This window comes from Pseudophryne corroboree, chromosome 6 (genome assembly GCF_028390025.1).
Source record: "Pseudophryne corroboree isolate aPseCor3 chromosome 6, aPseCor3.hap2, whole genome shotgun sequence".
Taxonomy (NCBI): domain Eukaryota; kingdom Metazoa; phylum Chordata; class Amphibia; order Anura; family Myobatrachidae; genus Pseudophryne; species Pseudophryne corroboree.
The window spans coordinates 575,601,884-575,615,863 of NC_086449.1; the positions used below are offsets into that span (position 1 = coordinate 575,601,884).

The following is a 13,980-nucleotide window of genomic DNA, read 5'->3' on the forward strand; positions in this document are numbered from 1 at the left end:
AATAAAGGATGCATTTCTTTATATGCGTGATGCACAGAGGGATATCTGCACACTGGCATCACGGGTAAGTGCTATGTCCATTTCGGCCAGAAGAAGTTTATGGACGCGACAGTGGTCAGGCGATGCGGACTCAAAACGGCATATGGAAGTTTTGCCGTATAAAGGGGAGGAGTTATTTGGAGTCGGTCTATCGGATTTGGTGGCCACGGCTACAGCCGGGAAATCCACCTTTTTACCTCAAGTCACTCCCCAACAGAAAAAGACACCGACTTTTCAACCGCAGCCCTTTCGTTCCTTTAAAAACAAGAGAGCAAAGGGATATTCATATCTGCCACGAGGCAGAGGAAGGGGGAAGAGACAGCAACAGGCCGCTCCTTCCCAGGAACAGAAGCCCTCCCCCGCTTCTACAAAAGCCTCAGCATGACGCTGGGGCTTCTCAAGCGGACTCGGGGGCGGTGGGGGGTCGTCTCAAGAATTTCAGCGCGCAGTGGGCTCACTCGCAGGTAGATCCCTGGATCCTGCAGATAATATCTCAGGGGTACAGGTTAGAACTAGAGACGAATCCACCTCGCCGTTTCCTGAAGTCTGCTTTACCAACGTCCCCCTCCGACAGGGTGACGGTCTTGGAAGCCATTCACAAGCTGTACTCTCAGCAGGTGATAGTCAAGGTACCTCTTTTACAACAAGGAAAGGGGTATTATTCCACTCTATTTGTGGTACCGAAGCCGGATGGCTCGGTAAGACCTATTCTAAATCTGAAGTCCTTGAACCTGTACATAAAGAAGTTCAAGTTCAAGATGGAGTCACTCAGAGCAGTGATAGCGAACCTGGAAGAAGGGGACTTTATGGTATCCTTGGACATCAAGGATGCGTATCTCCACGTTCCAATTTACCCCTCACACCAGGGGTACCTCAGGTTCGTCGTACAGAACTGTCACTATCCGTTTCAGACGCTGCCGTTCGGATTGTCCACGGCACCTCGGGTCTTTACCAAGGTAATGGCCGAGATGATGATTCTTCTTCGAAGAAAAGGCGTATTAATTATCCCATACTTGGACGATCTCCTAATAAGGGCAAGGTCCAGAGAACAGCTAGAGATGGGATTAGCACTGTCTCAAGAAGTGCTAAAACAGCACGGGTGGATTCTGAATATTCCAAAATCCCAGTTAATTCCGACAACACGTCTGTTGTTCCTAGGGATGATTCTGGACACGGTTCAGAAAAAGGTTTTTCTCCCGGAGGAAAAAGCCAAGGAGTTATCCGAGCTTGTCAGGAACCTCCTAAAACCAGGAAAGGTGTCTGTACATCAATGCACAAGAGTCCTGGGAAAAATGGTGGCTTCTTACGAAGCAATTCCATTCGGCAGATTCCACGCAAGAATTTTCCAGAGGGATCTGTTGGACAAATGGTCAGGGTCGCATCTTCAGATGCACCAGCGGATAACCCTGTCTCCAAGGACAAGGGTATCTCTTCTGTGGTGGTTACAGAGTGCTCATCTATTGGAGGGCCGCAGATTCGGCATACAGGATTGGATCCTGGTGACCACGGACGCCAGCCTGCGAGGCTGGGGAGCAGTCACACAAGGAAGAAACTTCCAGGGAGTGTGGACGAGCCTGGAAACGTCTCTTCACATAAACATTCTGGAACTAAGAGCAATCTACAATGCTCTAAGCCAGGCAGAACCTCTGCTTCAGGGAAAGCCGGTGTTGATCCAGTCGGACAACATCACGGCAGTCGCCCATGTGAACAGACAGGGCGGCACAAGAAGCAGGAGTGCAATGGCAGAAGCTGCAAGGATTCTTCGCTGGGCGGAAAATCATGTGATAGCACTGTCAGCAGTGTTCATCTCGGGAGTGGACAACTGGGAAGCAGACTTCCTCAGCAGACACGACCTTCACCCGGGAGAGTGGGGACTTCATCCAGAAGTTTTCCACATGCTGGTAACCCGTTGGGAAAGACCAATGGTGGACATGATGGCGTCTCGCCTCAACAAAAAACTGGACAGGTATTGCGCCAGGTCAAGAGATCCGCAGGCAATAGCTGTGGACGCGCTGGTAACGCCTTGGGTGTACCAGTCGGTATATGTGTTTCCTCCTCTGCCTCTCATACCAAAAGTATTGAGAATTATACGGCAAAGAGGCGTAAGAACGATACTAGTGGTTCCGGATTGGCCAAGAAGAACTTGGTACCCGGAACTTCAAGAGATGATCACGGAAGATCCGTGGCCTCTACCTCTGAGAAGGGACTTGCTTCAGCAGGGTCCCTGTCTGTTTCAAGACTTACCGCGGCTGCGTTTGACGGCATGGCGGTTGAACGCCGGATCCTAAAGGAAAAAGGCATGCCGGAAGAAGTCATTCCTACTTTGATTAAAGCACGGAAGGAAGTAACCGCGCAACATTATCACCGCATTTGGCGAAAATATGTTGCGTGGTGCGAGGATCGGAGTGCTCCGACGGAGGAATTTCAACTGGGTCGATTCCTACATTTCCTGCAATCAGGATTGTCTATGGGTCTCAAATTGGGATCTATTAAGGTTCAAATTTCGGCCCTGTCGATTTTCTTCCAGAAAGAATTGGCCTCAGTTCCTGAAGTCCAGACTTTTGTTAAGGGAGTGCTGCATATACAGCCTCCTGTGGTGCCCCCAGTGGCACCGTGGGATCTCAATGTTGTTTTGGACTTTCTCAAATCTCATTGGTTTGAACCACTAAATAATGTGGATTTGAAATATCTCACATGGAAAGTGACCATGCTACTAGCCCTGGCTTCGGCCAGGAGAGTGTCAGAACTGGCAGCTTTATCTTACAAAAGCCCATATCTGATTTTCCATTCGGACAGGGCAGAACTGCGGACTCGTCCGCATTTTCTCCCTAAGGTGGTGTCAGCATTTCATCTGAACCAGCCTATTGTAGTGCCTGCGGCTACAAGTGACTTGGAGGACTCCAAGTTACTGGATGTTGTCAGAGCATTGAAAATATATATTGCAAGGACAGCTGGAGTCAGAAAATCTGACTCGTTGTTTATATTGTATGCACCCAACAAGATGGGTGCTCCTGCGTCTAAGCAGACGATTGCTCGTTGGATCTGTAGCACAATCCAACTTGCACATTCTGTGGCAGGCCTGCCACAGCCTAAATCTGTAAAGGCCCACTCCACAAGGAAGGTGGGCTCATCTTGGGCGGCTGCCCGAGGGGTCTCGGCATTACAACTTTGCCGAGCAGCTACGTGGTCAGGGGAGAACACGTTTGTAAAATTTTACAAATTTGATACTCTGGCTAAGGAGGACCTGGAGTTCTCTCATTCGGTGCTGCAGAGTCCTCCGCACTCTCCCGCCCGTTTGGGAGCTTTGGTATAATCCCCATGGTCCTTTCAGGAACCCCAGCATCCACTAGGACGATAGAGAAAATAAGAATTTACTTACCGATAATTCTATTTCTCGGAGTCCGTAGTGGATGCTGGGCGCCCATCCCAAGTGCGGATTATCTGCAATAATTGTACATAGTTATTGTTAACTAATTCGGGTTATTGTTGTAGGGAGCCATCTTTTAGAGGCTCTTCTGTTATCATACTGTTAACTGGGTTTATATCACAGGTTGTACGGTGTGATTGGTGTGGCTGGTATGAGTCTTACCCGGGATTCATAAATCCTTCCTTATTGTGTACGCTCGTCCGGGCACAGTACCTAACTGAGGCTTGGAGGAGGGTCATAGGGGGAGGAGCCAGTGCACACCACCTGATCGTAAAGCTTTACTTTTGTGCCCTGTCTCCTGCGGAGCCGCTATTCCCCATGGTCCTTTCAGGAACCCCAGCATCCACTACGGACTCCGAGAAATAGAATTATCGGTAAGTAAATTCTTATTTTTTTACTGAGATATAAGCCCATAAGTGGTGCTGTATTACACTTTGTGTGTGTGTGTGTGTGTGTGTGTGTGTGTGTGTGTGTGTGTGTGTGTGTGTGTGTGTGTCTATATAGATAGATGGATATTGGATATCCAAAGTTTATTAGCCAGTCAGTATCACAGCAGCAGTAGCATTTCAGAAGACTTGTTGACCTGGTGAGATGCAATGACCTGTCCATTCCCATTGTTACATTGAAGAAGACGGCAGTGCATGAGACGAGAGTAGTGTCCTGTGGGGAAGGGACTAGTTGCAAGCAAGAATCCAGAGTGTTAACTAGCAGAAGAGAAAGTTTCACTAACTGTAGAGAGCAGTGGTGTAAGGTATTGATCAAACTAATGCAGGAAGATTGTGGTTTCACATTTATATGCCCCAATCTCTTTTCAGAATTGCCTACTGACATAGCATTTCTTTGTATGAGCTTGGTCTCATTCACTCTCTACGGCCATTAAACAACTCTAGTTGCCCAAATCCCAACAGGGTAACAAATTAAACTAACCCTAACACTCTTCCCCGGCATACTTATGTTCAGGATTCTGGCGCTGGATTCTGACGTGTTGGGATTCCGGTGCCGGTCTCCTGACCATTGGCATCCTGTGCGTCGGGATGCCAACTAAATCCCCTTAGGAAGTCTTCATCCTCTTTGTTTAAAACTTGGATGGCATGGGTGCCACCTCATAATTTACCCACTTTCTAATGCCCTGAAAGCAAAATGCTTGAGATTCCTGTCCCTGGCGCACTATACACTATAACGGTGGACCTGTCTGAAAGGATCGCCCGCTTTTCGTACCATTTTCCAATCTAATTCAGACCTGCCACACACACTCCTTTAATCAGCCTTTCCCACTATGCCAGTGCTTTCTTGAATCGCTGCACTCTAGAGAATCAGCATTTCTCTGACGTCCTAAGTGGATGCTGGGACTCCGTAAGGACCATGGGGAATAGCGGCTCCGCAGGAGACTGGGCACAACTAAAAGAAAGCTTTAGACTACTGGTGTGCACTGGCTCCTCCCACTATGACCCTCCTCAAGACTTCAGTTAGAATCTTGTGCCCGGCTGAGCTGGATGCACACTAGGGGCTCTCCTGAGCTCCTAGAAAGAAAGTATTTTAGGTTTTTTATTTTACAGTGAGATCTGCTGGCAACAGACTCACTGCAGCGAGGGACTAAGGGGAGAAGAAGCGAACCTACCTAACTGGTGGTAGTTTGGGCTTCTTAGGCTACTGGACACCATTAGCTCCAGAGGGATCGACCGCAGGACCCGACCTTGATGTTCGTTCCCGGAGCCGCGCCGCCGTCCCCCTTACAGAGCCAGAAGCATGAAGATGGTCCGGAAAATCGGCGGCAGAAGACGTCGGTCTTCACCAAGGTAGCGCACAGCACTGCAGCTGTGCGCCATTGCTCCTCATGTACACCTCACACTCCGGTCACTGATGGGTGCAGGGCACTGGGGGGGGGGGGGCGCCCTGAGGGCAATATTACACACCTTGGCTGGCAAATATACACCATATATAGTCCCAGAGGCTATATAGGTGTAAATTAATACCCCTACCAGAGTTTCAAAAAAGCGTGAAAAGTCCGCCGAAAAAGGGGCGGGGCTATCTCCCTCAGCACACTGGCGCCATTTCTCCCTCACAGCTCCGCTGGAAGGAAGCTCCCTGGCTCTCCCCTGCAGTCTGCAACTACAGAAGGGTAAAAAAGAGAGGGGGGGGGCACTAAATTTAGGCGCAGTATATATATATATATATATATATATATATATATATATATATATATATATATATATATGTATGTGTATGTATGTATATATATATATATATATATATATATATATATATATATAATAGCAGCTATAAGGGGATATAATTCAGTTAGTCCCTGTATTATATAGCGCTCTGGTGTGTGCTGGCATACTCTCTCTCTGTCTCCCCAAAGGGCTTTGTGGGGTCCTGTCCTCTGTCAGAGCATTCCCTGTGTGTATGCTGTGTGTCGGTACGGCTGTGTCGACATGTTTGATGAGGAGGCTTATGTGGAGGAGGAGCAAATGCCTGTAAATGTGATGTCACCCCCTGCGGGGTCGACACCTGAGTGAATGGTTCTATGGAAGGAATTACGCGACAGTGTCGACTCCTTACATAAAAGGTTTGACGACATACCTACTATGGGACAGCCGGCATCTCAGCCTGTGCCTGCCCAGGCGTCTCAAAAGCCATCAGGGGCTGTAAAACGCCCGCTACCTCAGATGGCAGACACAGATGTCGACACTGATACTGACTCCAGTGTCGACGACGATGAGACTAATGTAACTTCCAATAGGGCCACACGTTACATGATTGAGGCAGTGAAAAATGTGTTGCACATTTCTTATGCTCCATCTGAGGAGTTAAATGAAGTGTGTGAAGAAGCGTGGGCTTCCCCTGATAAGAAACTGGTAATTTCTAAGAGGTTACTAATGGCGTACCCTTTCCCGCCAGAGGATAGGTCACGTTGGGAAACATCCCCTAGGGTGGATAAAGCGCTCACACGCTTGTCAAAGAAGGTGGCACTACCGTCTCCGGATACGGCCGCCCTGAAGGAATCTGCTGATAGAAAGCAGGAGGCTATCCTGAAGTCTATATATACACACAGGTGTTATACTGAGACCAGCTATTGCGTCAGCATGGATGTGCAGTGCTGCAGCTGCGTGGTCAGATTCCCTGTCGGAAAATATTGACACCCTAGACAGGGACACTATTCTGCTAACCATAGAGCATATAAAAGACTCAGTCTTATACATGAGAGATGCTCAGAGGGAGATCTGCCGGCTGGCATCTAAAATAAGTGCAATGTCCATTTCTGCCAGGAGAGGGTTATGGACTCGGCAGTGGACAGGAGATGCAGATTCTAAAAGGCACATGGAAGTTCTGCCTTATAAGGGTGAGGAGTTGTTCGGGGATGGTCTCTCGGACCTCGTTTCCACAGCAACAGCTGGGAAGTCTACATTTTTACCCCATGTTCCCTCACAACCAAAGAAAGCACCGTATTATCAGGTACAGTCCTTTCGGCCCAACAGGGGCAGGCGGGTTAAAGGCGCGTCCTTTCTGCCCAGAGGTAGAGGGAAAAAGCTGCAGCATACAGCCAGTTCCCAGGAGCAAAAGTCCTCCCCCGCTTCCTCTAAGTCCACAGCATGACGCTGGGGCTCCACAGGCGGAGCCAGGTACGGTGGGGGCCCGTCTCAAATTTTTCAGCAATCAGTGGGCTTGCTCACGGGTGGATCCCTGGATCTTTCAAGTAGTATCTCAGGGGTACAGGCTGGAATTCGAGACGTCTCCCCCCCCCGCCGTTTCCTTAAATCTGCCTTACCAACCACTCCCTCAGGCAGGGAGGCAGTGTTACAGGCAATTCACAAGCTGTATTCACAACAGGTGATAATAAAGGTGCCCCTACTTCAACAAGGACGGGGTTACTATTCCACAATGTTTGTGGTACCGAAACCGGACGGTTCGGTGAGACCCATTTTAAATTTGAAATCCTTGAACACATATATAAAAAAATTCAAATTCAAGATGGAATCGCTCAGGGAGGTTATTGCAAGCCTGGACGAGGGGGATTACATGGTATCACTGGACATCAAGGATGCTTACCTGCATGTCCCCATTTACCATCCTCACCAGGAGTACCTCAGATTTGTGGTACAGGATTGTCATTACCAATTCCAGACGTTGCCGTTGGGTCTATCCACGGCTCCGAGGGTCTTTACCAAGGTAATGGCCGAAATGATGATACTCCTTCGAAAGAAGGGAGTTTTAATTATCCCATACTTGGACGATCTCCTGATAAAGGCGAGGTCCAAGGAGCAGTTGTTGGTCGGGGTAGCACTATCTCGGGAGGTGCTACAACAGCACGGCTGGATTCTAAATATTCCAAAGTCACAGCTGATACCTACGACACGTCTACTGTTCCTGGGGATGGTTCTGGACACAGAACAGAAAAAAGTGTTTCTCCCGGAGGAGAAGGCCAAGGAGCTGTCATCTCTAGTCAGAGGCCTCCTAAAACCAAAACAGGTGTCGGTGCATCACTGCACGCGGATCCTGGGAAAGATGGTAGCTTCCTACGAAGCAATTCCATTCGGCAGGTTCCATGCAAGAACTTTTCAGTGGGACCTGTTGGACAAGTGGTCCGGATCGCATCTTCAGATGCATCGGCTGATAACCCTGTCTCCAAGGACCAGGGTGTGTCTGCTGTGGTGGCTGCAGAGTGCTCATCTTCAAGAGGGCCGCAGATTCGGCATACAGGACTGGGTCCTGGTGACAAAGGATGCCAGCCTTCGCGGCTGGGGGGCAGTCACACAGGGAAGAAACTTCCAAGGACTATGGTCAAGTCAGGAGACTTCCCTGCACATAAATATTCTAGAACTGAGGGCCATTTACAATGCCCTAAGTCAGGCAAAACCCCTGCTTCAAAACCAGCCGGTACTGATCCAGTCAGACAACATCACGGCGGTCGCCCATGTAAACCGACAGGGCGGCACGAGAAGCAGGACGGCGATGGCAGAAGCCACAAGGATTCTCAGATGGGCGGAAAATCACGTGTTAGCACTGTCAGCAGTGTTCATTCCGGGAGTGGACAACTGGGAAGCAGACTTCCTCAGCAGGCACGACCTCCGCCCGGGAGAGTGGGGACTTCATCCAGAAGTCTTCCAAATGATTGTAAACCGTTGGGAAAGGCCACAGGTGGACATGATGGCGTCCCGCCTAAACAAAAAGCTAGAAAGATATTGCGCCAGGTCAAGAGACCCTCAGGCAATAGCTGTGGACGCTCTAGTGACACCGTGGGTGTACCGGTCGGTTTATGTGTTCCCTCCTCTTCCTCTCATACCAAAGGTACTGAGGATAATAAGGAGAAGAGGAGTAAGAACTATACTCATCGTTCCGGATTGGCCAAGAAGAGCTTGGTATCCGGAACTTCAAGAAATTATCTCAGAGGACCCATGGCCTCTGCCGCTCAGACAGGACCTGCTGCAGCAGGGGCCCTGTCTGTTCCAAGACTTACCGCGGCTGCGTTTGACGGCATGGCGGTTGAACACCGGATCCTGAAGGAAAAGGGCATTCCGGAAGAAGTCATTCCTACGCTGATTAAAGCTAGGAAAGAAGTAACCGCAAACCATTATCACCGGATATGGCGAAAATATGTTGCGTGGTGTGAGGCCAGGAAGGCCCCAACGGAGGAATTTCAGCTGGGCCGTTTCCTACACTTCCTACAGTCAGGGGTGACTATGGGCCTAAAATTGTGTTCCATTAAGGTCCAGATTTCGGCTCTATCGATTTTCTTCCAGAGAGAACTGGCTTCGCTGCCTGAAGTTCAAACTTTTGTTAAGGGAGTGCTGCATATTCAGCCCCCTTTTGTGCCTCCAGTGGCACCTTGGGATCTAAACGTGGTGTTGGATTTCCTAAAGTCACATTGGTTTGAGCCACTAAAAACCGTGGAATTAAAATATCTCACGTGGAAAGTGGTCATGTTGTTGGCCTTGGCCTCTGCCAGGCGTGTATCAGAATTGGCGGCTTTGTCATGTAAAAGCCCGTATCTGATTTTCCATATGGATAGGGCAGAATTGAGGACTCGTCCCCAATTTCTCCCAAAGGTGGTATCAGCCTTTCACCTGAACCAACCTATCGTGGTGCCTGCGGCTACTAAAGACTTAGAGGCTTCCAAGTTGTTGGACGTAGTCAGGGCCCTAAAAATTTATATTTCCAGGACAGCTGGAGTCAGAAAGACTGACTCGCTATTTATCCTGTATGCGCCCAACAAGTTGGGTGCACCTGCTTCAAAGCAGACTATTGCTCGCTGGATCTGTAGTATGATTCAGCTTGCACATTCTGCGGCTGGACTGCCGCATCCTAAATTAGTAAAAGCCCATTCCACGAGGAAGGTGGGCTCTTCTTGGGCGGCTGCCCGAGGGGTCTCGGCTCTACAACTTTGCCGAGCAGCTACTTGGTCGGGGTCAAATACGTTTGCTAAATTCTACAAGTTTGACACCCTGGCTGAGGAGGACCTAGAGTTTGCCCATTCGGTGCTGCGGAGTCATCCGCACTCTCCCACCCGTTTGGGAGCTTTGGTATAATCCCCATGGTCCTTACGGAGTCCCAGCATCCACTTAGGACGTCGGAGAAAATAAGATTTTACTCACCGGTTAATCTATTTCTCGTAGTCCGTAGTGGATGCTGGGCGCCCATCCCAAGTGCGGATTGTCTGCAATACTTGTATATAGTTATTGTTTAACTAAAGGGTTATTGTTGAGCCATCGGAGAGGCTCAATTGTTCTCATACTGTTAACTGGGTATTGTATCACGAGTTATACGGTGTGATTGGTGTGGCTGGTATGAGTCTTACCCGGGATTCAAAATCCTTCCTTATTGTGTCAGCTCTTCCAGGCACAGTATCCTAACTGAAGTCTGGAGGAGGGTCATAGTGGGAGGAGCCAGTGCACACCAGTAGTTTAAAGCTTTCTTTTAGTTGTGCCCAGTCTCCTGCGGAGCCGCTATTCCCCATGGTCCTTACGGAGTCCCAGCATCCACTACGGACTACGAGAAATAGATTTACCGGTGAGTAAAATCTTATTTTTTTGCACAGCACCCGTAGGCCAAAAGTTGTTACTTGAGAAATTCAGTGGCATATTCTAATTTAGGTAAATTGTATTGAACTGTCATTCTTAGGTTCTCTTATGTATTGGTGGACAAGGTTGTACTTCTATATGTCCATGTGTTTTATCATGGTTAGCCACCAGCCTTCGTTTTGCCTGTAAAATTGCACATACATTTGATTTGGTTCTGGACCACCAACCCATAGTAGCCCCAGCAAGTGTCCCAGTTTGGGAAGCACTGCCCTATGCCATGCTCTCCATATCCTCCTTTACTCCCACCCCCAAGTCTTGTAAACTTTGTTTTTCTCTCCGCTCTATTATGATCCGTTCATTAGCTACTTTGCTAAACTTCTGAATTTTTTCAAATTCCATATTCTAGTTATAGTATTAAAATTACTTAAATTTGCAACATGAACAAATAAAACGACCAAAAAGAAATGACCACCATTTTCCCTACACTACGTTTTCCCACTGATTGCCCTGTGTAACCGTGCCCCTCAGTCTGCGGGGGGAGGGAAGGTCTTGCTGATCTTGGCCATGTGTATGACATGATCACAAATCTGCAGCAGTTCATTCTGGGTTTTCTGACTTTTCCCGAACTAATAAAAGGGGTAAGATCTAGACTCTCTTAAGTGAAATACAAATTACCTTAACTTGGGGATTTTTGTTGACCTTGTATTGGCTGCAGTGGTTGTGTATATCACAGATGCCTAATGGTGTATGTTTTGATAACCATGGTTTTTATAAATCTTTAAGTCTTTGTTCTTTTAATCTCTTGCTCTCCAAGTCACGTGAACGTGTTGAAGACTGAAGACATGGCAGAGAGTCATTCCAAGTCATCAGATGGCCCATCAAAATCCTCCTCAAATCTTAATTTCCGCACCAACTGTCGAATGGTACTAAACCTGCTGAGGGAGCGAGATGCTTCAGTAATTTTCTCTCCAGAACAACCATTAACGCCAGTCACTGACCTCGCTATGGGCTTTAGTAACCTGTGCACGTTCAATGGGTAAATATTGTGTAAACACACCCATTTGTGTGAATGCAGAGTTTAATTAAAAACTGGATCTCAGATTCCACAATGTACTGTTTTAAGAGTAGTATTTCATAATATTCTGACAAATAGCATGTGACTTATGTAATGCATTGTTTAACAATCCTATTGTGTCTATAGTAATAATTGCATGGTGGAGCATTGATTGTTTGCCAGCACATTTGGGCAGTCTGCCTATTTGAATACAAGAAGTCTGGCGTTTGTGGAAATCTAAAGTCATGCTCAGAATCTTTATCACTTTATGCTGTGTTGTCAAGATTGTGAAAGTATAGTGCATGTATAAAAAATAAATGAAGTGGTCATTGTTACCTATCTTTATTGTCCTCCCTGGGATTATTAGTAAGGTAACTTTCCACATATCGCATAGTAATGCTGTGAATCTACTGGAATTGCATATTCTGATTCTGAATGGTAATGCTTGTTTTGTTTCATCCTTTTATACCTTTTTTTTTTTTTTTTTTAATTTTTTATAATGTAGTGAGACACCGAAACGTTGCTTGGATCTATCCAATTTGAGTGGGGATGAAGGTGGATTGCAAGCTTTTGTGTCTCCTTTGACAGGTAAATTCTCTCACTAAATCTACAAGAGTAAGAACAGTAAAACGAAAAAGAGAACCCAAACCCCAACCTTTTTATTGCTTCAATGCTTGTTCTCTAAAACTCTCACGTACAGTTACATACAGTAGGGGAAGGTAGTCCATTGATTATGTTAACCGACTACAAGGGAAGCTTGGACCATGTTCTGATCTCAAATGCAGCAGGTCAATTCTCAGTGATACCTGCAAAATGCCAGAGAAACGGTTGCAGTGCTGCCACCTCCCAGCCACCATCCTCACACTTTTTCCTCTCACATCCCATACAGGTGCCTTACAGTAACTCTCAGATGCAATTCCCAGCAATCTTCCCTAATAAGAAAACATAATGGAGACTGAATGTTTTGAGTGTAAAGAGATGTCACAAGAATGTGTTAGCTCAGCTTTAGTCATGGCTTCTTAGTATGTGTTGAAGTTACATTACAGATGTCATGTAGGAATAAACTACCCCACTCCCTACTTTCTGTCTCCCCTGCAGTCACTGTCTAGTATGACTTACATCTCTCTGCATGCTCTCTTGTGATTTCCTGTCCTCTTCTTTTTCTTTTTAAAGCATGTTTAACTCCATCTTCAAATGTGTTTTACTGGCCCTGGTTTGTGAAATGAACTTGCCCCTAGGTATATTTCAATGTGGTTTTAAAAAGGAAGAGGGGCTGGGTGAGGGTGTGTCAGGATGTGCCAAGTCTGTGCTGCTGGAAGCTGTGTGTTGGGAGCTCCAGAGAAATGAAAGGCAGCTGTTTTATGCAGAAGCAGATCCTGGGCAGCAGGTACTCCTGAAGGCACTGGGAGGTTTGCTGGTGTATCCCTGTAATCTGCATATGATAGGGGACAATTGCCGGGACCCCACAATGTTGGTGAAGCGCAATGGCAGAGTGGCCAGGACCGTGAAGAATCTCCTGGAGTTGTGTACCTGAGATCTTGGTAGGAACTGCATTAAACTGGGGTAAATGCCTCAGATTGAAAACCAGTCTCGCCAAAAACCCATCCGTCAATTAAGCCCTTAGGCGATTGTGTGATTAGGTGGCTTGTGTTGTGTTTTTTTTTTTTTTTTTTTTACATTCTTTTTCAATAAATGTGTGGTTATAAGACACCTTCTCCTGATCTCTGTGAACACTAGTTAAAGGGGTCCGAGAATAAATATGGGCTTTATGTCTAAAATCCGGTACCTTCACATATGAGATTTTAGAAATGATCAATTTAGACAAATTTGGAGAAACAAACGGCATGTTTGTAGAGTGACACATCGTTATAGGACAATACAAATTAAAACTTAATGAACATAAAGGGACATGCTAGAAATTTAGAAGTCGTACAACATCAAGAGTATATTTTAATATGCAAAATTCAATATACATGGTTACAATAAAAGAAATGGACACCTTCAATTTGTTATATAAATCAAAGTATTATTCATATAGTCAAAATACTTTCATGGATATGTAGTATATGTCAGTAAGTTTCTATGACTAAGTTACAAAAGTTCTATGGGCGGTATTCAAATCTTATCTAGGTTCCCCGCACCCGCCAGTGCCCGCTGGCTGCTATTCAAATGTCGCTGCCGACGGGTGCGAGAAGTTAATTTCAGCATGCTACCCCGGGGGTGGCGGGCTGAAATGCGCTTAAAGAGACACGTTTGGGTGCGCAAACGGGACTTTTCATGCTCGAGCCCATTCGTTTAGTCGGGTATAGATATTTATTGTCATTGTTTAAAAAAAAAAAATTTAAATCTGAGACATTCACATATAGGTTACAAATGGCCAGTCAAATTAAGACTAACGATAACAGATGTGAAGAAACTGTTCTTAAAGCGAGATGTTCTAA

The 13,980-nt window shown here is 46.8% G+C and overlaps 1 protein-coding gene across 1 annotated transcript in view; it reads left to right on the plus strand.

The window, feature by feature from the left end:
* CDC25C (cell division cycle 25C) overlaps nucleotides 1-13,980 on the plus strand; it is a 184,209-nt gene that overhangs the window by 19,150 nt on the left and 151,079 nt on the right. The window contains exons 2-3 of the mRNA XM_063927873.1: nucleotides 11,300-11,521; nucleotides 12,045-12,127. Coding sequence (XP_063783943.1) covers nucleotides 11,328-11,521; nucleotides 12,045-12,127 — 277 coding nt within the window. The 5' untranslated portion in view covers nucleotides 11,300-11,327. The remainder of the gene's footprint in view (nucleotides 1-11,299; nucleotides 11,522-12,044; nucleotides 12,128-13,980) is intronic.